The 24,038-nt window shown below is 51.6% G+C and overlaps 7 protein-coding genes across 7 annotated transcripts; 3 read left to right on the top strand and 4 right to left on the bottom strand.

The window, feature by feature from the left end:
• Positions 1–312: 312 nt before the first annotated feature.
• B0T23DRAFT_314619 (heat shock protein) lies at positions 313–3,096 on the top strand (the record flags this gene model as incomplete). Its single annotated transcript, XM_062834815.1, has 1 exon — positions 313–3,096. One exon carries the CDS (start codon positions 313–315, stop codon positions 3,094–3,096), a length of 2,784 nt encoding a protein of 927 aa, XP_062694138.1.
• Positions 3,097–4,394: 1,298 nt separating this feature from the next.
• On the top strand, positions 4,395–5,360 carry B0T23DRAFT_427677 (transcriptional regulation of mitochondrial recombination-domain-containing protein; the record flags this gene model as incomplete). The annotated part of the gene is made up of 2 exons (XM_062840084.1): positions 4,395–4,712; positions 4,800–5,360. The coding sequence occupies 2 exons, from the start codon at positions 4,395–4,397 to the stop codon at positions 5,358–5,360; spliced, it is 879 nt and encodes a 292-aa protein (XP_062694137.1).
• A 510-nt stretch (positions 5,361–5,870) lies between these two features.
• Positions 5,871–7,876, bottom strand: B0T23DRAFT_115673 (P-loop containing nucleoside triphosphate hydrolase protein). The gene is made up of 4 exons (XM_062831946.1): positions 7,367–7,876; positions 7,103–7,291; positions 6,296–7,000; positions 5,871–6,199 (listed from the first exon to the last, which is right to left on the bottom strand). Exons 1-4 carry the CDS (start codon positions 7,439–7,441, stop codon positions 6,050–6,052), a joined length of 1,119 nt encoding a protein of 372 aa, XP_062694136.1. The 5' UTR covers positions 7,442–7,876; the 3' UTR covers positions 5,871–6,049.
• A 140-nt stretch (positions 7,877–8,016) lies between these two features.
• Positions 8,017–8,601, bottom strand: B0T23DRAFT_115653 (uncharacterized protein). The gene has a single exon (XM_062831945.1). It carries the CDS (start codon positions 8,519–8,521, stop codon positions 8,084–8,086), a length of 438 nt encoding a protein of 145 aa, XP_062694135.1. The 5' UTR covers positions 8,522–8,601; the 3' UTR covers positions 8,017–8,083.
• Positions 8,602–8,680: 79 nt separating this feature from the next.
• B0T23DRAFT_427675 (PIG-X) lies at positions 8,681–10,247 on the bottom strand (the record flags this gene model as incomplete). Its single annotated transcript, XM_062840083.1, has 2 exons — positions 8,681–9,829; positions 9,891–10,247. The coding sequence occupies 2 exons, from the start codon at positions 10,245–10,247 to the stop codon at positions 8,681–8,683; spliced, it is 1,506 nt and encodes a 501-aa protein (XP_062694134.1).
• A 553-nt stretch (positions 10,248–10,800) lies between these two features.
• On the top strand, positions 10,801–14,849 carry B0T23DRAFT_377278 (uncharacterized protein). Its single transcript, XM_062837019.1, has 7 exons — positions 10,801–11,133; positions 11,216–11,317; positions 11,383–11,693; positions 11,759–11,788; positions 11,849–12,762; positions 12,976–13,151; positions 13,207–14,849. Exons 1-7 carry the CDS (start codon positions 11,044–11,046, stop codon positions 14,659–14,661), a joined length of 3,078 nt encoding a protein of 1,025 aa, XP_062694133.1. The 5' UTR covers positions 10,801–11,043; the 3' UTR covers positions 14,662–14,849.
• A 6,368-nt stretch (positions 14,850–21,217) lies between these two features.
• On the bottom strand, positions 21,218–22,856 carry B0T23DRAFT_394795 (uncharacterized protein; the record flags this gene model as incomplete). The annotated part of the gene is made up of 8 exons (XM_062838152.1): positions 21,218–21,248; positions 21,294–21,388; positions 21,539–21,573; positions 21,959–22,024; positions 22,096–22,107; positions 22,178–22,345; positions 22,443–22,539; positions 22,770–22,856. 8 exons carry the CDS (start codon positions 22,854–22,856, stop codon positions 21,218–21,220), a joined length of 591 nt encoding a protein of 196 aa, XP_062694132.1.
• Positions 22,857–24,038: the final 1,182 nt, after the last annotated feature.

The raw sequence follows: 24,038 nt of genomic DNA, 5'->3' as shown, positions 1-24,038 counted from the left end.
GGCTCACGAATAAATTCCACTCCTTCTGACCTCTCCCCCGGTCAGCGATTCTTTGTTTGTTCCCCAGATCAAAACACGAAAGTCTACTAAGAGATACCCCAAACACAACTCTTTTATTTTCTTCTCCAAGATATACATCAAGAGTGAGCCTCACGTCACACTAGCTTCATCTCAACATTTCCGCGCTTTCTCTCTTTTGTACATCAACAATAACACACACACACACACACACACACACACACACACCCAATTCGAAACACAACACCACACAGATTCTATAGGGACCAACAGAGTCTCACACACTAATCCATCATGACGTCGAAAATGGAATTTACAGACCGGGCCAAGAAGGCTTTGGAGGATGCCATGGCCCTGGCAGAGCAATACGCCCACTCGCAACTCCTCCCCGTTCACCTGGCAGTCGCGCTTCTCGACCCTCTCCCAGATCCGAGCAAGGACCAGCAAAATGCACCAGCCGGGGCAACCAGCTCTCTCTTCCGCCAAGTCATTGAGAGAGCCCATGGCGATCCCCAGCTGTTCGACCGCGCCCTCAAGAAGGCCCTCGTCCGCCTCCCCAGCCAAGACCCTCCTCCCGACCATGTCTCGATGGCTCCTTCCTTCCATACAGTCCTGCGCAAGGCCAACGAGCTACAGAAGACGCAAAAAGACACATACATTGCCGTCGACCATCTTATCACAGCCCTGGCCGAGGAGCCCTCGATCATGAATGCGCTCAAAGAGGCCAACATTCCCAAGCCAAAGCTCGTTACCGATGCTATCCAGGCCATTCGCGGTACCAAGCGCGTCGACTCTCGCAATGCCGACACCGAAGAGGAGCACGAGAATCTCGCCAAGTTCACCATTGATATGACTGCCATGGCTAGGGAAGGCAAGATTGATCCCGTCATTGGTCGTGAGGAGGAAATTCGGAGAGTCATCCGTATTCTTTCTCGTCGTACCAAGAACAACCCTGTCCTTATCGGTGAGCCTGGTGTCGGTAAGACTACCGTCGTTGAGGGTCTCGCTCAGCGCATCGTCAACGCTGATGTACCCGACAATCTGGCCAACTGCAAGCTTCTGTCTCTTGATGTCGGTGCCCTGGTGGCCGGTAGCAAGTACAGGGGTGAATTTGAAGAGCGCATGAAGGGAGTTCTGAAGGAGATCGCCGAGTCTAAGGAGATGATCATCCTGTTCATCGATGAAATCCATTTGCTCATGGGCGCCGGCGCGTCCGGAGAAGGCGGCATGGATGCGGCCAACCTTTTGAAGCCAATGCTCGCCCGTGGTCAGCTTCACTGCATTGGCGCTACCACCCTGGCCGAGTACCGCAAGTACATCGAGAAGGATGCTGCCTTTGAACGTCGTTTCCAGCAGGTCATTGTCAAGGAGCCTTCCGTTTCTGAGACAATTTCCATTCTACGTGGTCTCAAGGAGAAGTACGAGGTGCACCATGGTGTCACTATTTCCGATGCTGCCATTGTGGCCGCTGCAAATCTTGCGGCCCGCTACCTCACTTCCCGCAGACTTCCTGATTCGGCTATCGATTTGATCGACGAGGCGGCTGCTGCAGTCAGAGTCGCTCGAGAATCGCAGCCCGAGATCATCGATTCCCTGGAGCGCAAGTTGCGTCAGCTCAAGATTGAGATCCACGCCTTGTCTCGCGAGAAGGATGAGGCTTCCAAGGCTCGTCTTGAGCAGGCAAAGAAGGATGCCGAGAACGTGGAGGAGGAGCTCAGGCCCCTCCGCGAGAAATACGAACAGGAGAAACAGAGAGCCAAGGCTCTCCAGGAAGCCAGGATGAAGCTTGAGAGCTTGAGACAAAAGGCCGAAGAGGCTAGCAGAATGGGAGATCACAGCCGTGCTGCTGATCTTCAGTATTACGCCATCCCCGAGCAGGAGGCAGTAATCAAGAGGCTTGAGAAAGAAAAGGCTGCGGCTGACGCTGCGCTCAACGCCGCTGCGGCCGAAACCGGTGGTGCCATGATCACCGACGTCGTTGGTCCCGATCAGATCAACGAGATTGTAGCACGGTGGACCGGTATTCCCGTCACACGCCTCAAGACCAGCGAGAAGGAGAAGCTTTTGCACATGGAGAAGCATCTCAGCAAGATTGTTGTCGGTCAGAAGGAGGCCGTTCAGTCTGTGTCCAACGCTATCAGACTGCAGCGGTCGGGTCTCTCCAACCCCAACCAGCCTCCCAGCTTCCTGTTCTGCGGTCCTTCTGGTACCGGTAAGACTCTGCTCACAAAGGCTCTTGCCGAGTTCCTGTTTGATGATCCTAAGGCCATGATCCGTTTCGACATGTCTGAGTATCAGGAGCGTCACTCTCTCAGCCGCATGATTGGTGCTCCTCCCGGCTACGTTGGTCACGACTCTGGTGGCCAGCTGACTGAGGCCCTTCGCCGCAAGCCGTTCTCCATCCTTCTCTTTGACGAGGTTGAAAAGGCAGCCAAGGAGGTCTTGACCGTTCTGCTACAGCTCATGGATGACGGTCGTATCACGGACGGTCAAGGCAGAGTCGTTGATGCCAGGAACTGCATCGTTGTCATGACGTCTAACTTGGGTGCTGAGTACCTTTCTCGTCCCAACGCCAAGGACGGTAAGATTGATCCAACCACTCGCGAGCTTGTCATGAACGCCCTGCGCAACTACTTCCTTCCCGAGTTCCTCAACCGTATCAGCTCAATTGTCATCTTCAACCGTCTCACTCGTCGCGAGATCCGCAAGATTGTCGAGCTACGCATTGCGGAAATCCAGAAGCGGCTCCAAGACAACGATCGCAATGTCAAAATCGAGGTGTCGGAAGAAGCCAAAGACAAGCTGGGTGCTCTTGGTTACTCGCCAGCTTATGGCGCTAGACCACTGCAACGTGTGCTTGAGAAGGAGGTTCTGAACCGCCTGGCCGTTTTGATCCTCCGTGGCAGCATCCGCGACGGTGAGGTTGCCAGGGTTGTCGTCCAAGACGGCAAGATTACGGTCCTTCCTAACCATCCCGAGGTCAACGATGAGGACGACGAAATGATGTTGGACGAGGAAGACGCGGTTGACGAGGTTGCGCCGGAATCTGAGATGGATGAGGATCTTTACGACGACTAGATGTCTAACAGGAAAGATGACTCAGCCATGCGCGACGACGTAGAGGTGGACTAGGAGGATTAGTGAAGAAGATAATCGTGGACGCCCCGAGTGTTAGGGAGACGAAAATTTGGTATCATGATTTGAGGAATTTGAAAAAGGGATAGCCTTCGGGGTTTAAAGCATGCACATTTTGCATTTGGAGTTTGGGGCCTGTATGTTTAGGTACGTTACATGATATGAAACGAAAGATGTTATGATTCTCATGAGGTAGACATGATGTATCTAAAAGAACGGCGGAGGCCGAGAATTGATTCTGAAGAATCAGTGGGAATCAAAATCATGTGTTTACATTGGCCCTGGTCCTTGACATACACTATATATGATACTCTCCTTCTGCGTAAAGTGCAAAGATCATATATAACTTAGCTACTACCGTAATAAAGCTGATTCCGTGTTGCCACGATGACTGAAGTGAACTGCTAAACGGTGAACAAATGTGATTATGCTGTGAGTCTAACGCACCGGTCGCAGACCGTTCCCCAATCTTGAGTTCAAGGGCGAACAAGTAGTCTCGGTTCCTTGCAACAGATGTCCCGTCTTGTGTGTAAGTTGATCACATGGGAGGAGGATCCGGCAAAGTGCCGACCGGCTTCCTGGTTGGACCCGACTGTTGTTGAGCTTGAGCACACGGCCAAAAGCAAAGCTACCCCGACCTCAACCACATGACTGGAAGGTAGGCTTATCTCGGATGAACCCCAAGGCTTGTTGACTAGGATCCAGGAAACCTGTCAAAACGCAGGAGCAGGATTGTTTACACGAGATATGTAAGTACCTTAGAGCTGGTCCCGCGTGGAGCTTTAGACGACAGGGATTCAGCCCGCTCTACACTAAGTAGCTCCGGCAGGCAAAAGCCCACCTCCCCACAACTCCCGCGCATTGGAGGGCCCGAATTGGTGGAAACCTAACGGACCCAAAAAATGTTGTGAGCCCCGAGTCCCGTCCCGACCTCCGCGATCCGAGTCGACTTGCTTGCTGCTCCAGGCGTGCGCGCGAGCAGCCCCGTCCCGTTCCGTTTCCAGATTCCCCCGTCTCCGCGCCTGCCTGCCGCCTACCTGTATACCTAACCCCAACACCTCGAAACGCGACCAGCAACACCCGGCTTCCTCGACCGACCGACCGACCGACCGACCGATTGCTCCAGCGCCTGCGCCAGTCCCGTCCAAGGCCGGAAGATTCCCCGTCGTCGTTAACGTGGGCGTGTGGTGCTACACTTTCCTTATACGTCCGTCCACACATACAACCATACACAATTCGCCATGAACTCTGTAACAACCTCGACAATAGGCCGCCTGGCCTTCGGCGTTTCGCGCCTCAGCGCCGTCACCAACGTTGCCGGCGCCGTGCGCCACGCCAGCACACACCCCACCACCGCAATCCCAAAACCGACCACAGCGGTTCTCAAGACAAGCCCATTGGCCGAGGAGACGGCTGTCGAGCTCAAGAGCCCATCCAGGCTGCAGCTCAAGTCAGAGCCAGGAAACAAGGGCAACCCCAAGGGCCATGGCGATCGCATCTGGGCGTTTCACCACATTGAGCAAGGCCAGGTGATCTACTCGACCAAGCCTGTTATCTCTGTACGCAACCACCCTCCTTTGTCAAGCCCTCTTTTCATCATCTTCTAGTTCCAATCAACTAACCATTTGCGCAAACCCTTCCTCTAGCACCAACACCTCATCCGCCAACAACCCTTCACCGGCAAGAACCTCGTCCCCCGCAAGATCCGCAAGGACTACTGGCGCCCACTCGCCATGATCGAGCTGGCGGGCAAGGACCAAGGTGCGGTCGGCCGATCCGTCTACCAGAAGCTGCGAGAGTTCAAGAAGCGGCACGAGCTGGACTGGGCCAACGAGGCCGAGGAAGGCCGCAAGCTGATGCACAAGTCCAAGCGTGAGCGCGGCCAGGAGCTCAACGACCAGAAACCCAACAGCGTGGCTGATATGGCGGCCGTGCTGGCGGGAGCCGGCAAGGGTAACCTCATGTGGCAGGTGTCTCGCGTTGGGTCTTCGTCAGAATTGGTGGGCGAGATCAAGAAGGCGAGCGGGGCGGTGGAAAAGGGAGCTGTTGTCGACGTCAAGAGGCAGCTGAGAAGGGCAACGGTGTACTGGACCAACGAGCAGGATAAGTTCCACGCGAGGGAGTGGAGCGATAACGTCAGCCATGAGGTTGGTATCCCTGGCGAGGCCGAGAAGAAGAGGATGCCTATTAGGATGAGCAGCGAGTAAGGGGTCATGATCAGTCATGGAAGGGGCTGGGTGGGGTGGAAGAAGGAGGAGTGCGGCCTTGTCGAGGTGCTCTCCGGTCGGAAGAAGGAGATGTGAAGGTTGAGCGCCGCAGACAGCGGGGTAGGTATGTGAGTGTGGACAACCAACCCGGAAATGGAAAGTTCTCTTAAGACAGTCCATGCCACCCTTCTAGGCCATAAACCATCATACTCTGGGTGTACAATTCTTCTGTATCGTCACATGTGTGGGGGGTATTTTTTTTTTTTTTTTTTTTTTTTTTAGGTAAAAACAGGTCGGTCGATTGCCCTCGCTGACCCGTGTTTGTATTCATAGTTCTCTGTAAAAAATGACTATTTCATGCAATGCCGCAGTCCTCCTGAGATATGTGTGGAGTAGACTTGAGCTCAGCGATGTGGCTAAACTGCCACAGAAATCTCTCCTGTATCGTCCCGTTGCTCTTTGCACAGTACACTACACCTTGAATTGATGAGATACCCTTCTATAATGCCGTTCCCCTCTATATTTTGATGCTCTCGATACAAAACCAAATGTTTGCAAGCTATCCCTCGAATATTCATTGCTTCTGCCGATATTGATGTTGGGGCCCTCAATGTTGATGATAGCAACTCAGATGCGTGACCTGCACAAGACCCAAAACCTGGGTCTTATCATACAACCGTTTCGTTCTCCTACTCCATCTTTTTCGGCTTCAAAGCGAACTTCTTGAGATACTCATAGTCGGCCACATTTTTGTCGACCGTCTCCCTGATTATCTTCTGTCCCTCCTCCCCGTATTTTTCCTTCCATTCCTTGTCCTCTTCCTCTCTAGTCGATGTCTTCTGTTCCGTTATATGAAGTTAGCTTCATCTCCATCAAAACGTCCGCACGGTATCCAGGGTGATTCGGAAACAAGATATAATAAACAAAAGACTTACAGCCTTATGCGACCGCGGTGTCAGCTCGGTACTCCCAATCGCATCATCATGAAACCCGTTCCACTTCTCAAACGCCTCTTTAGCTGTCCTCTGGCTCTCATCGTCATCCCACTTGAGCATCTTGGGGTCAAAGTCCACGCCGATGGCCTCACAGTAAGCTCTTAGCGTGCCCTCCGGGTCGTCGAGCAGGTCATCTGCGTCAACGACCGTGATCTTCACGGGACCTGGTATGTTTTCCAGCTGCCTGCTGAGTGCGGGGCCTTGCTCCAGTCGTTCGTCTCTATCGGGACCGCTCCATGCCGACACACTGTCTTCCTTCATCTGCCCAAACATCGTGCCCCTCGACTTACGCGTCTCCTCGGAATCGCACTTGCTTTCTTCGGCAATAATTCCTTTGGCATGCAAAAATTCGAAGAGCCTGCGGAGCTCGACGTAGCCTGCCTCGCTGGGCATGAACTGGTCGAATCCCGTCTTTTTATTCAGCGGTGGAATGGTGCAGCGGTAGTAGCTCGGGATGGCCTTTCGTGGGTGGCGAATCAGGAATGTCCAGTGGAAGAGCATAAGAAGGGAGGTGGGAATGATAGTTGGGTTGCTGTCCGCTACCGGGTTGGGGTGGCGATCGAGCGAGCGCGCCGGGCCCAAAGGACGGTCGCCGCTGGGAGGCACGATGTAGTAGGCCATGTCTTTGATAAAGACACGGGTCTTCTAAGAAGTTGAATCGGAGTTAGACTATATGAATAATGTCGCCGGCAGATAATGTCCCGTGAGGAGAGACAGAACGAGATATAGGGTTCGGTGCACACTTACGTCGTTCTCCAACATCTCCTTCAAGATTCTGCCCATGACATCGTCGTACCTGACTTCCGCATACCCGCTCTTCTCTCTTGCGGCCTCGTCATGGTCGTAGCGCGCGCTCATGCGTTCGGGGCCATAGTAGAAGGCATCACCAAAGGGTTCGTGCACACAACTCAGGGCGTCTGGGCGGGTCATAAACACCTATGTAATGTAGTCGACATTTGATTAGACTTTTGTCTATGGTCTTCTTCTCTTCTTCGAATTGACGGAACATACCCGTTCGAAGGCCGTGGAGCAAGCCCGAGGATGGGTTGCCACGAAGATGGGTCTGCGATCCGGACTGCTGCTCATCTTTAATGCTCTTGAGATGCGAGTAGTGACTGGATTGCACTTGGAACCAAGAGAGGACTTTGGTAAGGTTCCGTAAGCTTTTCGGCTGCTTGGAAGCGAGAAGATAGGGTCGAGTTGGTTTGGAATTACGAGGAAACAATGAGGAGACCGGGGAGGAAGAGCCCGGTACTTGTACCAACTGACGTTCCGGACCTGGATGTTCGGCACCGAATGATCAGACGCAACTACTTCCCAGAACGAAGAGACAACGTCGACATCGGAAGAGTACGCTGCAGGTCCCCTGGATGATCTTTTCCCAGCTTGGTTCGCTACATGGAAAGATTGGAGTATTCAAGGGCCTTTTGCGGGGTGTACACCTGCCATTTGAACAGGAAGCCAGAGGCAGGCGAGGCGAGATTTGTACGACTCTCAGCTGATTGGGCAAGAATAGGTGAGAAGTCTCCAGTTATCCGCGGACTTGGTTTCCATATTCGCACGACAAGACTTATTCTGACATTCCACAGCTGACTTGAGCCACTCGGGTGGGAAAGAGATTTAACATGCACTGGCGAAGGGTAGTGTAGTGTAGTGTAGACCTGCATCCTGAGAACAGAGGGGGACGACGTCATTGGGTCGCTAGCCTTGGAAGCTCTAAAAGAGTAGCTAAATGTGGGGAAGAAATACTTCTCCAACACGATCCCTGTTCTGTCCTACTCGGCTGCAGAGGGCTTCATTCGGCGTGGGGGTGTGTTGCCTTTTGTGTATGGTTGGGTGTTGGTCAGTGTTGACAAAGAAGCCAAAGTGTGCAGTACCACCTCTGGGGTGCAAGCTGAGTACTTTTCCAAAGAAAGTCCATGATTGATCTAATACTCCGACAAAAGAACAGTCACGAATGAAAGAAGGAAGAAGTGCCCCAGTAACATTGGGTCTACTTGCTGTGCAGAGTGGCGGTGGTGCTGAAGACCTGGAAAGGAACTGTCTTGCCATGAAGCGAAGGAAGAAGCGAAGATACCTAAAACTGAAGGCAGATAAGAGACGCAAAGAAACCGTGAAACAAGCCACTCGGCTTACATGCCACCGAGCTGTCCACCCAGGCATCATTCTGTGAAGCGCCAGATATCGATCAATCAAAAATAACGAGGTGTACAAGGGCTGCAGCCAGCCTCGAATTTGCTGGCGTGACTTACGTTTAATAGTTTGGATATTACATGTGTCTCCAGGTACACTTTGCCCATTCGCCTCATCCCACTCCCTCGACCGTTACTGATTCTTCTTGGCCTTGACAACCTCCGCAGCTTGCGAGGGTTGGTTTTGGTATCCAAACTTTGAAAGCACGCCGAACAACTTCCACATGATCCAGGCAAAGCCAAGGAGTACCGCTAGCCCGGTGCCGCCGCTTACCCACTCCGCCTTGTTTGTGTCCAGGACTGGCACCTTGATCATGTTGCTCAAACGGCTGCCGATTGTCGGGCGAGGCTCGACATGCCAGAATACCGTCCTAGGGCCGAAAAGGCCGTCGTAGCCAAGGTTGGCCTTCTCGAACGGATTGTTAGGGAACTTGGTACCTTCCTCAGCCGCGCAAGCCCAGAAAACAGCCGGGTATGGAACTTGAATATCGGTATAGCCGCCTTCAGCGGGAGATAGGTAGCGCAGATGCAAGGGGACTTGTGCTGTCCAAGACTTTGATTCTTCATGTTCGGGAGGGGAAAGTTCCAGAAGAAGCGAAGACCCCCAGCGCTTCTCAACATATTCAGGAGCTTCGAGGTCTACGGGCTGAGAAATGTAGCGTAGACGGGTGAGATTCTTCGAGGCCAGAAAGAGGTCATCCGATAGTTGGTGCCTATCGGCGAAGACGGTCTTGGGAAGGGTGAAGTAGGCGTGTGGTGAGCAGTAGGCATCTTCAATAGGTGGCTTGCTGGACTCAAGCCTGAGTTTAAGGGTAGGGTGAAGACCTGTTGGCTCTAGAAACTCGGCGGAGAAGCTAGACTCGGCATCACGATGTCGAGAGGCAAAGGCAAACATTGTCGCAGACGGCTTTTTATCCTGTCCGAGCACGGTGAGAAGACCGGAAATTCCCAGCTCATGAGGCTCGAGGTGTCCTGGCCGGTCCGAGTTCAAGACTCCAACCTCGGTCCGTGTCTGTGGACGGGATGTCGCGTGAACCTCTTGCTTCTGGTAGGGCCATGTTGCAGTGAGCTTGACGGCGTGAGAGATGGCATCATATGAGATGTCCAGAGAGCTGGCGTTTGTCAAGCGGTCGGCCCTGGCAGCGCAAGATTGGTCCTTGGAAGATGAACATAGCTTCTCTTTGGCGAGTGCAATGAATGGGGAAAGGTCTACCGATGGTTGGTAGAACTGGTAGGCAGCTGAGTGAGAGAAACGGTCCCTTGGCAGAGTCGTGAATGACTTCTATGTGAAGACGGTTAGCACAAACACCATGGTACAGGTGAGGAAGACAAAATCAACCCACCTCTGGGTTTTCGCACTGAACATTCCCGAAAATTTGATTGAGGGCAAGGCAGAGCGCTGGGGAAGTGGCATTGGCTTGCCCTGCCGGGGTGTAGAACAGATGGAAGCCAGGCGGCAGCCTAGCTAGCAAAGGGGTGATTGCCTCATATGGTTGAGAGCTGACATATCTGATGTGAAGCTCATGAGCTGTGCCCAAGAGCGCTTGTAGGTCTGTCGGTAGCTCATCGATTGCAATGGTGAGTCTGTCTTCACGGGCAGCCTGGATCTCTGGGCCGTTGAGGACACCGCCCTTGATCTTGAGCGTTGTTGGCTCGATTGAGTCGCCTTGCTTCTGGATGAAGGTGATGCGCTCTCTCATGACGGACCAACACTGCGTGAAAACAATTAGACTGATTGAGGCTTGATGACTAGAGGTAGATGAGATGGGAAATTGGATTATCAAGATGTGGATGTAACAAGTGCGTCTGGGTGGCGGTGTTGATATTGCGAGAGTACCTTAGTTGGTGGTGTTGTTGACGAGCTGAAGTGACGATAACGGGCCATCAACAGCTGTCAACAGCTCCAGTTCCACTGTCCACGTCTCGCTCCCCGCCGTCGCCCACTTGGAAGAACCTGGTCTATGCTTCTTCGTGAAGCGAACCCTTTTGGGAAGCATGCAGACGGGATACCGAGCTCTGATTGATCAGCTTGGTAGTGGGTCAGCGTGATAAAGCCCCGCTGCGTCAAGATCATGGGCTATACCCAAATGGGTGACCGTGGCTCGCAAAGGACAAATGAACGGGGACTGGTCCAGAGCAGACGACACCCATAAGGACGAATGGAAGGAATGAAAGCAATAAGAGGCATAGATAATACCGTTTGGTATTCACGGCGATACCTATCATGGCTTGGGTGGTCTGCTTCAGCTGCAGTCCACGTTATTTTGTCCTGGACGAGCATGGCCCCAGCCTCCATTCAAGTGGCTGCCAGTTCTGTCCTCCCTCAGACCTAAACACAGCCGCATCCAACATGAAATTCAAAAAGGGCCTTTCTTGGCCACATTCTATCGTGTTCACTTTGTGGCCTCCAAGCGGATACATTGAGTCCAATGTCACCTAAGAAAAGCAGCAGATTACGAGCACAGTCCAACCCTCTCAACCCCCAGATACAGAGAGATGGATTCTTCGACTCCAGCATTCATCCCTATCCACACCCGACAGCCGCATCATAGTGAACATGACTTTATGAGTTATTCGGATTCGGCCGTATGTCGACGCTCATTTCCTTGGTTGGACTGTTACAGGAGACCTCCCGTCGCTTCACACAAAAGAGATCTAACATATTCAGTACGGGTCAGCCAGTGAATCATGTAACCCGGCAACTCACGACGTTAGTCGTGTTAGCTACCATGTCAGGCATCTGGAAACCTTTGCTCAAGCCCTCGAAGATGTATGTCATAGCACTACGTATCGACATGCCCCCGACCTCAAACTGATTTTTGCCCGTTGTGGTAGTCGGCCAATCGGGCATTTCCCACCACCTCATCTTCACAGCAAAGGTACACTAAAGTCCAAGCTCTATTTCTACATTGGGCCTGTGACGACTTGTTCGTGTTGCCCGAGCTGGAGGATCTGGAAAAAAGTTTTCGAGAAGATTACCGTTACGACACCGATATCTTCGCCATCCCAACCGAGAACTCCCATCTCGAACTAATGCTCAAGATTGGCGACATGATTAAACAACATGAGGACAAGAAGACCCTCTTCATTGTCTACTACGGAGGCCATGCCCGGATTGACGATTCGCGCCAGAGTACGTGGTGTGCGTAGGTGCTCTCTATATCCAGCCCGCCATCTGAATGGGTTTTTGATGCTTACTCTTTTCCACCAGGACACGGAATCCGAACTCCCCATGGCTGCAGTGAGTCCTGTTGTGCCACCCACTACCATCTTTCGGGCGAGCTAATTCATCATGCAATAGGTGGTCCGCAATTCAGACACTCCTCGAAAGATCCCCCTCTGATGTCTTGATTCTTCTTGACTGCTGCGCAGGGGCAGCTAGTGCCACCTTCTCAAGTGGCCAAAGCATAACTGAAACCATTTCAGCATCAACTTGGGATGCTATTGCCCCTAACCCAGGCCGATACTCTTTCACCAATGCCTTGATTGAAGTCCTTCAGGAATGGCGACACAGAACCTTTTCGGCTGCAATGTTACATGCCGAGATTCTCGCACGTCTGAAACATCCCAGACCAGTTCTGATCAACGGCAAACACTTTGAATCCAGGTCAACGCCTGTGCATTTCATGATGACGTCCAACCACAAAGCACCGAGCATAGAGATTGGCCGACTTGTTCCGGATTCCAGACGCTCACTATCACCGTATCAGCAGCAGCATGTCGTTACCAGTCCACGACAAGACGACTGGCCGTTGTCACCACGATCAACATGTCCATATCTCCCTGGCATGTCTGCTCCGATGATTGGTGAGCCAAACGAAGACGAGCCTCATGTCATGATCTCATTAGCTCTTGAAGGTGACCAGGGATTGGACTTCAGTGCTTGGGAGCAGTGGTTAGCCGGCTTTCCAGCCATCGCCAAGTACGTTAAAGTCCAAGGAGTCTTCAAAAGCCATTCAACATTGCTACTACTCTCGTTGCCTATCATGATTTGGGATCTTCTTCCGGATGACCCAGCGTGTTCCTTTATAGCGTTCATCAGGTCCAACAATCTGTGCCGTGAACTGAGCACAACAAAATCGCCGCACGAAAACGAGGTGACTGCCAGGAACGAAGAAGATGAGCATCAGGCGATGGATGCTGATACGGAGTCATTGATGTCCGAGATGGCTACGAATTACCCTGGAGACACTCATCGAACTGATGTTCAAGCAGGTACGTACGGACAATCTGCAAATTTTGTAACACGCGAAACGCCACAACCCAGCCAGAAACCACCCTCTCGGCCAAAGGTGCTTAGTTATATGGGGGAACAGCTGACGCGGTCTGTCAGGTCACCATCGCCTGACCCTGCTCTGGCTAGTCCACCGGACTTGTCGACCGCATCCTTTAGTACTGTTTCGTTGACAATGGCCACCGATGATGTAGCAAGCACACCAGTTTGGCCACCGGAGCAAGTTAGCGAACCTACAGATCAGGCCCGAGACTTGACTCGAAAGGCGATTGCTCACTTGGAGGACTGTTTTCGGAAGGACCCGCAGCCGAGTGAAACAATCATCGACGTTCATGCTTTCACTCTCGATGTGCATCCAAATAAAATCAAAGTACGTTCTTATGCGCTCAAATGTTCTATGTTTTGCCTACTGATGAGGTTCAAAGGTCTGGTTTGACCAGCGCCGGCAGCATGAGCAAACAACCCTCAATCTCCAGGGTCTTCATTACCGCAGCTTAACAGACCAGACTCCTGCTACCACAGAAGGCAGTGCTCGCATGATCCTTCCAGGCCACCTCAACACAATTCTCACCATCTACCCCCACCGAGGCGCTGTCCTTTTACTCGATCTCCGCTCCTCCACCGACTTTGAAAAGTCACATATCTCCTCCGCCATAAACCTCCGCTGCCCCGTCTCCTTCATTCAGCATGCCTCTCTCGAGATGATCGAAGACACCTTCACCGACGTCTCATCTCGCCATTCCTTCAACAGCTGGTATCAGTCCCGCTGTGTAGTGCTGTATGACCGCCGCATAGAATTTGACTGGGAATGCCCCATTGCCAACGCACTGCTGACCAAATTCCGCGGAAATGGCTGGAAGGGCCAGTGTTTTATCTTGAAGGGCCACTATAGGGAGTTTGCTGATAGTTTTGACAAGTGGATCACCGGCAAAGGGAAGAATACTGCCGAATTCAGTTCGGGGAAGTTGCTTGAGAGCGAGACATTATATTACAACGATGCAACTGAGGAAGAAGAACAGAGACAGAGGAGAGATAGGGAGTATGAGCGGTGGCTTAAGGAGTTTGACGAAAGTGGCCAAGGGCTTGGAGGGAGGCGGATCACCGAGCTAGGCCCGGCCAAGAGAGAGGAGAGGGCCCGGGCCGTGGATCAGAGACAGATAGAGCTAGAGAGGGAACTGGAGGCGAGATTTCCGGCGCTGTGGAGGAAGGTAGTGGCCATTCGAGGCCAATGTGAAGGGCGTGCTGCTGGTGAGGGCGAGTCACTTTACAGCCGACATGGAGGGGGTCCACCAATTACTATTCAAAGCGACGAAATCGGTGGAGGGTCTGTTTCCCCTCCTCAATCACCGCCTCCTCCGCCATTCAGCCCAACCGCAGACATGTCGGTACAAGCTTCTAGCAGCGGCCAATTCCCAATGTACGACAAAGCACAACTGGTGGAGCCCTTGGTCAGTGGTCTGCAAAAAATGCGTGAAGCAAGTGGCTTGAGCTTGGGTCTGATGAGTCATGACCCAGCCTTCGCTATGAATTCTTCCAGTCATTCTCAGTTCGCTGGTGATAGGGGACTCGGCTCTACATCACACGCATACGCCCCAGAAAAAGCTGGCTCCTCTGACCAAGGAGGTTTGACGGATGACTACAATAACTACTCTGATGGGGTGGTCGATCCGGTTTCTGAAAGTTGGCGAGGATTTGGTGGCGGCATGGAAATGGCTAGTGGGGCGGTGTCGCCGATGCCGCCGGAGTGGCAGGATGACAGTGTGGTGAGTAGCTATGGAGGAGCTGGTGAGATGGCTACTGAGGGTGAGAGGAAAGATGCGAAAAAGATGAAGAAGAGGACTCAGTTGCTTTTGTGGGAAAGGTTAAGGGGCGGCGGATGATGGAGGCGAAAGAACGTCTTTCTTTCTGTTTGTGTGCTGAAAGAGATTTTTGTTGGGTGCCGTTTGTAGTCAAATGTGTTGGTTCAGTTCATGTCAGCCGTCTTCAAGTGTTGTTAGTATTCTATGCATTCATCCTACACATTCAGCTCAGTATAATTCCTTCCGCCTCTATGACAGGCTTGGTCTCAGCCTTTCGTCCACTGCTCTCAATGCATATCGCAATGTCCAAGAGGGCATGGAGTGGATTTTTTTTTCTTTTCTCAACATCCGGCCAGATCACCAGCGTTGCTAACGGTTCACAGCTACCTGTACTGAACGACTTCTAGGATTCTTCAGCATGTTCCTACTACCCATTACGAAGTTTCGATGAATGCTTTAACTGCCTATGTAACGCACAGCGGGTATTTTACCCGCGCTTGTCTTGGTCTATATCACGCCAAATTTCATTCGACCTATGGCCACTGTAAGTTTCCGCGGTAGGTCGGTCACAGTTCCCTTCTCTTAGATGCTTTTGCTACCATCGTCACAACCTCTACAAACATTGCGTTTGGAAAACAGATCGTGACAGGAATGTGTAGATATACCTCCCTACACCTATACCCACTTCTGGCTTGGGAGACACTACTAGTTACTCAACGTGGATGGGGATCATAGTTTCGAATCTCCAGATTTGTCTTCCAAGCAGACAATCAGTCACAATCAAGAAGGTGGTAAAGGTGTAGCCATGTAACTACAGCGAACAGCAGGACAACCAGGTCCGCTTTCCTGGTGTTATCTTTGTTTATTAACTCAACCATGACTTGTCAACTCACACTGCATGGGTGGTGTCGTCTTGGTAGACTGGTAGCTACATATAGTGTTACTGCCCGGCTATCTTCGGTGGATAATGTTCTACAATCATGGGAGGTGCAGTAGGTGGTGTACCTGTTCGTGCATGAGGTGTGAGCTCTGAAGGAGGTGCTGATCAAGACTGTTCTGGAAGAAAGAGAGAGGGAGAGTGTAGAGATGTGTTGTGATGTAGTCGTTCGCAGATGTACTTCTTTGTTCACATTCTTAATGGCCTTTGGTAGATGGGGTCAGGTGGAATGGAGTTAATGGTTGTGGACAAGGATCACCAGATATCAATAACCAGCCAGACAGCGTTTTGCAATCAACAGCCAAAGCCCACCCTGTTAGGACTGCGTGATTCGCACTCATTGCGTTGAAGATTTCTTGTTTCTTCAGGTCAGTGTGTCTAGGATGCGTGTGAATACATGGGAGCATGGTTGTTCGCAACTACAGGATCGACAGAGAGGAAAATGAAAGGGTCACTTGTAGATCCCCGTTCGATGTTGCTGAGTCAAGAAGACCTTTGGCCATCGTCGACTAGTCGGACTCTGCCACATGCACTCTGTATCATCATGAACCGGACAGGAAGACAATCAAGGATAATTCTACCCATCCTCGTTCAACTGCGTTTGCCTCACCCACTCGGTGTGTCAAAGAATTATGCGCCTATCCTCAGAATTGCTGCACGTACTTGGCAGCCAGCTAGGCAACAGCGACACCATGGCAACACGACAATGATGATCACGGGCCTACAGGTTGGTGATATGCCAAAGTGTGAATGTGACCTGCGGTACATCAGTCGCGGATCGCCTGTCCCCCACGAAAGACACTCACACATCACCACTCACTTGTTGTTTGCGCCAGCAGCATGCTCAGGCCGTCAACCGATGCAGCCAAAGAGATCCATCCATTCCAGTCTTGAACACAACAGGCAAAGTTTCGGTCAATACCGGTATGGTATGGAGCGTACATGATGCTTGACCGGTTGATGGAACAATGGAAACAAAGCTTCCTCGTTCCTCCCTCCTCCCCTTATCTCAAGGATCCCATGACATGCTCCTTCCCACTAGCCAAGATCATGCAAGCAGAAACCCCCTCCAAGGGAAGGAGCGAGATCCGGAGCGCTTGCACTGTTTGTGGTCTAGCGAAGGAAGAGGAAAGATCCGATCTGAGTCAACATGACCTGTCAACTTCTCGGGTAGCATCCTTCCTTATGCGAAATTGACAAGCCGTCCCTTTAGACATCTCTACACGAGACTGCGCTTGCTCAAACATCCACATGAGTGACAGACATGCGTTCCATGACAGGTTGACAGGGTAGGTTCTTGGACAGATACTGGCTGACCCTCCCACTTGACATGACAGGGTGAGGGGAGTCATGGACGACCTATCGACGAGGGTTGGGACAGCGTCCCCTATCACGGCGCTACCTTCCTCTGCTGATGAGATTGGAAATGGGAATCTGTGCAAAACATCGTTTTTCTTTTTCTTCCTTTCCCCCCCGCGAACGTTCTCTTTCCCTCACCTGGCCGTGGTGCAGCCGTACCAAAATACCATGTGCATGGCAGTTTCCCCCGAGCACCCGACAGCACAATTCCCATCTCCAGTCCCAGTCCATCGCAGTCCCCCTCTCGGTTCCACCCCACCCCGATCTCTTTCGGACTGCACCAAGATGGGAATCGGCAGCACGCCGTTCCGGTGCCGTACTCCATATCACTACCGTCCGCAGAGTCCATCATCGCCGTCATTCTACCGTCGTTATGATCCGATTTGTTCGGCAGAGCACCGCCACCACTACCAAGCATCACCAACTCCAGTCGTCAACCAGAAGCAACAGCCACGACGCCTCGTCTATCACTGAAGAAAAGAAAGAATGATACGTTACCATTGAACCATGAGCCTGGGGTTTAAGGGTAGCCTATCCAGTGAGTGGCCATTGTCCAAGTCCCTGTCAGGCCGCAGGGCGCATTCCAATTTTCCGGGCCAAGCAAGCAATGGATGCAGGAAAAAAAGCAGTCAAGTGCACAGGGGAAGGGACCCTGGCATGGCATGCCAAAGATTTTACCACACCTCACCACCAACGGACGACAATCATCACCATACAACCCATCCAGTGTCGATGCAGTTCGACTCCATTGCTCGGAAAGTAACGGGGACTGTTGTGCCTATGAACACCAGTTTTGCCATCTTCCGGTCATCCTTGTCATCACACAAGACGGACCCTAATCTATGCACCGAGCAGCTGGACGGCAAGGCTACAGAGAACCTCCTTCTCCCCCTCGGTTCAGGATTGCCGGCCGTGAACCTGGACAACGGACGACGGACGGACGCCATGTGGGATGAAATTTGAGCACTACCTTCGTAGTTGTGAGATATGACTGACGATACAGTGGCAGCGAGTAGGTAGACGCTTGCTTCTTGCCGCTTTGCTACTGCCACACAATTCACATCTTCGCTGATGTACACTCATGATTCATTCCTCCGTCGCGCGGTTGCGTGGTTAAGATTGGGGAATGACAAGGCTAGTGAGCCAACAGATGCACGTCAAGGTGAGACAAACACAAGTCCTTTGGTTGAGTGAGTTAGAAAAGTTGGAGACTCGGGTTGTTGAGCCTACATCTGCCCTGCCACTTGCCATGACATTTGCCCTGTCTTGAATACCCTGAAGTCGCCGATCCGGTTGAATGGATCCGTGATAAAAGACGAGGTTTGTAGTGTATCAAGACCAGGTATGTGTTACCCCGGATCGAAGAACGAACGGAAGGGTGTGGGTATATTTGGGTACTACTGACCTAATCCGCTTCTGTGTCGAGATGGGCCACCCCGAACAACACGTCAAGCACACTCGTTCTTAGCCAAGTATTGCCCCTATCGCTATTGTTCAGATATCCCATGTCAGAAGAATCAGCAAAGACAAGTCCGCGATAAGCCTCATCATATTAAAAACAAGCTAGTATAAATTACTGGTCCGGCTGTCGTCCTTGCTCATGGTCATCTCGCAAGGTCAATTGGAATCTCGAGAATATGTGCCAGGAAATCCGATCGATTCAAGAAATCCCATCTAGGCCGTCATCATCGAACCATTTTCTTCCCACCCCGGGCGGTTTGGGAAACGCCACGATAAGATCCAATCATGTTCGTTTCCGCACTGGCCAACCTCATCCCATGCCATTCATCGCCAACAATCTGCCAAAAGTAACCTCAGAGTAACCAAACTACCAAAGGGTTTCCCGTTTCAGGGGCTAAAGTTGGTTTTCTCCTGCACTTCTTCCTTTGCTTTTGACATGACAGGTACCCGGTTGCCGGGTTGTTGGCAAAACACCGGCATAACTGCAGTGACCATCGAACAACGCTACACTGACCTGACGGGAATTGTAGCATCCGGTTCAGAGCAAACTCTCCGCCACCATTCACATTTAGCTGCTTGCTTTACCATCCATCGTCATGTCGGTCGGGGTGTTTACTGCGACACTACTGCACATTTCATGATGCTCGGTATCATCGAAGCTAACCTTGAAGAAGGTAAACCCCCATCTACAATACCACCGCCTAACGCATCTTCAAGATGAGAAGGGAAAGGAACGAGGAAAAAGCAAAAGCCTATGGTTTCCGAGATGGGAGGCGTCAGGTCCAGACCGCGAACCAACAGACCATGCCCATGTGAATGCTGAATGCAGCTTGATGCTACCTCAACCCTTTAAATGGTTGTTGCACCTTCGCAGAAAAGGCTTGAGTAAGTGATATCCTCATACTCACGGCTACTGATTTGTAATGGTTGGCTGGTTGGTTGATATATTGAATTTAGACGTGGACAGTACCTCTAGACGTCTTGCTTTGTCTGGAAGAATCTTGGTGTCAATTCGAACCAGATTCCAAATTTCTCTGTTGCTTTTTTCCCCCTCTCTCTTTTTGCTCACTTCTCATGGCACATTGCCCACCGAGCGGGCGCGCGCTCTCTCTCCCTCGGTTTCCTTCTTTTCTTTTTTCCCTATTTCATTCAATCTTCCCCCTCCTACAATCCCTCCACCTGACTGCCCCCTCGATCCTCCCATTCCACTCACACCGTATCGACTGGCTCCCTTTCTCGTCATGAATGAGCACTGTGAGAGAAAGAAAGATCTTTGCTTTTTTCTTACCCTTCCCAGGGAAAAGCCTTGTGTTGACGAATGATTGATCACCGGACATTTTCCTTGAGCGTGCTTGCTGCTGGCTGCATGTGCCAGCCCGTCCATCCGCCCCCCCATTCAAACCCCAGTCGGTTATTTGTTTTCTTGGATCTCGCACATTTTAACTATGCCGTATTTGGCGAGGTGTTTCGGTTTTCACCGGCCGGTGCGCGTACACTACATACAGTGAAGCAGCAAAGCTCGGGTATTATTTTCTTTGTCGAGTTGACTTCCTTTTTCTGGAATTTTTTTTTTCTTCTTCCTAATTTGTCATGTCCTGATGCCTTGGTGAATGAATGGAAAGCTGATGTTGTTTCTGTTTGGCGTTGCTCTCCTCTCGGCTGTGCTTTCTGCCGGAATTAGAAGGCATGCGAGCATGTGAAGTGGAAGAATGGGAGGTATTCGTCGTCTGTATAGATAGTGATGGAGAAGACAGACACTTGAAGCGGAACGGAGCTGAGTCCGAAGACCTTTTCATTTGGCCTGTCTGAGAAAATCACACAAGCTTCTCCATCCAGCGCCACTTTCTCACTTATCTTCACTATGCCTTCTCGAGATCGTATTTTGAGATCGATCTGGTGCGCTAGCAAAAGTGTCAATAGACTGATGTAACACGGGGTTTGCCGTTTCTGGGAAACTTGAACGTATTTTACGTTACCGGCATGTGATGGAAGACACAGCAGTGAAACGTAAGATACGGTGCAGTCCGCAGTACGTATTTGAAAGTGCAAGGCAAGAAAACAAGACCGCAAGATGTATTGGAGAGAACAAGATATAGCAAAGCCCGGCAGAACCAGCATAGAGGACGAATGGAGGACTAGAGGCTGAAGGAAGGAGTAGGAAAAGAAAAGCATCGTTCACTGCATAGTAAGATTATTCCCAGCGGTCCCAAGGAGAAGGAAATCAACACTGAAGCCAGCAAGAGCTCGATACCAGGTACCTCCGGAAAATTCCAGCTGTCACAGCCCAGTGATCTCACGGCGGAAAAGGTTTCCGTTCTACAAAGACGAGGAAAAGCAAAATGCTTGAAAAATGAAAGACAGAAACAGACGAGCGCCCAAGCTAAACAGCAAACTACACTAACATCTACCCAGCTTGAAGAGGTAAAGAAGGAAAGGGGCGGATGGACGGTACTAGAGTGACCCAGTGTGGTGAGGTAGCTTTGCTGCGGTGTCAATGTCAAATGTCGATGCCGCCGCCGTAATTACAGTACATTGACGGATCATTGATGGCAGTAATGTACCTTGATGAGGAGCGAGCTGGAGCCGAATTTGGAGCGAGGCAGACCATGATAATGACAGCGGGAATCGACTACCGGCCTTCAACCATCAACCAAGCAGATAATGGGCGGCAAGACATGGATGTTGCTCCACGACGACCTGGGAAAAGGGAAACATTGAATTACGCGTATTCCACGTAAGCACAGGAACGGGTAGGACAGGCGATTTTTTTTTTTTTTTGATTTTTTTTTTTTTTTCTCGTTGCCCATTGTAAGCTGCCTTTCTTTTGCATCTGTCACTACCAGCCGGGGCGCGTGAGCGGCAGTGTCAAATTGTCAAGTGTCAAACGAGCGTTGTCACTGTCGCAGCATGTCTGTGCACATGAGGTGTTTCCAGGATCATACATACACATACTTACCTGTCACCTGTGTCTTGATAGTAATCGTCCTGACAACGACCTCGACCGAACCACAGCGGCGAACTAGAGCCCGATTCCTCGCTTCCTGTCTGTACCTATCAAGTGGGAGCGTGACTGATGGAATGCCATCACCATAACCGACCAGGCCGTCAATATCACGGTGAGATTAGGTTCTACAGAGGGCAAAGGTCCTGGAGAAAAAGGATCGGTGTGGATCAGACCAAGGAAAAGGTTGCGCCTCTCACCTCTTTACCGGAGAGGCCCAGAAGAGCAGGCGTCACTGCAGTCGTCAGCAGCAGCTGCATTGAATGGAACCACAGAAGCCATGCTATGGGCATGGGAAAACCCTTGATGTCTCTACTGGCGTGGCAAGAATGATGGAGCAATGTCTCGGATGCGCAAAAGTATCCGAGAAGGGAAGGACGAAAGGGGGAAGGGGAGAGCGTGGTAGAAACAACGAACTGGATGGCAGACTGTGTGAGTGAAAGCTTGAGTGGTCGATTCATCCAGGCCCTGTTCTATTTCCTCGACTTCGCACCCAGGACGACAGATAACGGCTAGTCACTAGTAGTAAACCCCATAATTTTTGCGCGATATACATATGTATTCGCTCGCGCAACTCTGATGAGAGCCTGGGCTGAATAACCGACAGGACGAAAACCCACGGCTAATGATGAGCATCAGGAAGCATGCCATTCGCCAAAAGGGTGATCCAGCATCCCGCATCTTCCCTAGATCAACTCCAGTTTACTCCACACTAATAAGAAACATGACAGCTGCATCAAGGCACAACCCTACTCACTCCGCTTCACACCTATAATGGGTGGATAGATGAGGACCCGCAAAGTGGAAGTGACAGGTACATACATGCGCAGTATACATACATGACCGTGACTGCCTTGCATGGAGGAGCTGTCCTTGCTCTTTCCCAGTTTCTATTGTTTCCATTGTTTCGATCGCCTGTGTCAGTGGTTGGAAAGAAACAAGGTGCCTGTTTGCTTTGCCCTTGTTGATGTCGACTTGGATGCTGCTCGTTATGATGTTGGTGTGGGCTGAAGAAGCCATCAGAGCTTGCATAGATGAGATTGACCAAGATCGTGCCAAGATGACTTATACAAGGACTCGCGGTACCTCGGGAGGCTGTCGTACCTCTAGGTAGAGGTTTGTAGTTTCCATCGCCGGTATCTGATTCACATATCATACTTGCGATACCAAAAATACCATTGTTACCATACCACCATACACCCTTTCCATTCAAGCATCTTTTGACAGCCGTGACTCGCAAGGGACTTCCCGGCACAGGGACGAGTGACGAGGAAACGAAAACTCTTGTGACCGGGGGAAGGCGCGGATGGGCAGAGTTTGACGACAACCGACAATTTTGGGTGGGCCATGATAGCAGTTAGTCCCACCGGCATTTCGTGAAGTGGGCGCTGCGGTCACTTCCTGGCACCAGGCCAAACAAGTCGAACTCACAAACCCCCAATCCTCCCAATTCCCGCGCTCGCTCGACCACACACGGTTACCCACCTCTTCGCTCCGCGCTTGTTGCCCAGGTTGCATGATGCGGATTGTGCACGACTCGTTCACCTGCCGAGCTCGCTTGCTTCCCGCTTCTTCTTAGTCGTTCACCACCAGGCCGAGTGACGGGAGGGTAGAGGTATGTATGGCATGAAGGCGTTACCTACATGAGTGAAGTTGCGGAGTGCTGAGCAATCGATTATCGAGACCCAGGCTTTAATCTGTCCTGGCCTGCGCAATTGCTCGTCATTTTAGACAGTTGCCGTCTGGGACTTTGGGGTTTTGTTGTATGGCTTTGATGGGTGGTCCGAGCTTCAGGCGTCGCGAGCACCTGGGGTAGGCGGAGACATGGTACTCTGATTCATACCTAGCTCGGCAACGTCGTTGGCTGGGTCCGTCGACATCGGCGACCTTTTCGCGTCGTTTACTGCGCAGGCGTTTCAGAATTGGCCGAACCACTGGACAGAGAGAACGGGCCGGGGTTCCAAGACTGAGGCGAAGGCCCGGGGCGGCACATGTTTCTCCTTCCGGGGGAGTCCAGGGATCCCTACTGTAAGTGCTGCTGCTGTCAGTGTCGAGCGCTTGAGCACGTCGAAAGCGCCAGGATCTTTTGCCCCATCCCTTTGTCCTGGTCTCATGTCGCTCCAGTCTGATGCTGGCTGACCCCGGTTCATCTAGCTAGGTTCATCAGATAACCTTCAAGTCCCTCGCCAAGGCCTTGTTCGAGACCTCGGCTGTCAAGTGGGAACCATGGCCCAAGCAGGAGGTGCTTTCGTCCTTCGGCCATTGGTTCCGTTCGTCTTCGGATCGCATCCATGGTTCATCGCAACGACCGGTTAGCTGTCGGCCGCGGAAAGAACCGAGCTCGAGGAGCACATCGCTGCGACAACCGACGACCCAAACAAGTACCACGGAAAAAAAAAAAAAAAAAAAAAAAATTGGGAGGGAACAATGAGAGCATGAACAGGAAACGATAGATTTATGTCGAACCAGTAAGTATGTCATGTCCCATCCCCACGCGCCCACATGAGTGTGGAGGAGTATTTCGGGCTAGGGCATCTGAAAACGGTTCACACTTCCGCACCTGAGCCCTGTTCATACCCACCTGTACAGGAGATACTGACAGGGAGGGTGACAGGGTAGCACACGCATTGGCTGCGTGAGGGTATCTTTGCAAGATCTTGGCGCCTGTCACTTGTCGAACATGACAGCCAGCAGACGCAA

Source organism: Neurospora hispaniola (genome assembly GCF_033458365.1).
Source record: "Neurospora hispaniola strain FGSC 10403 chromosome Unknown B0T23scaffold_3, whole genome shotgun sequence".
Classification (NCBI taxonomy): Eukaryota; Fungi; Ascomycota; class Sordariomycetes; order Sordariales; family Sordariaceae; genus Neurospora; species Neurospora hispaniola.
Note: the sequence above shows the minus strand (reverse complement) of the source record. Positions and strands in the feature narration are given on the sequence as shown.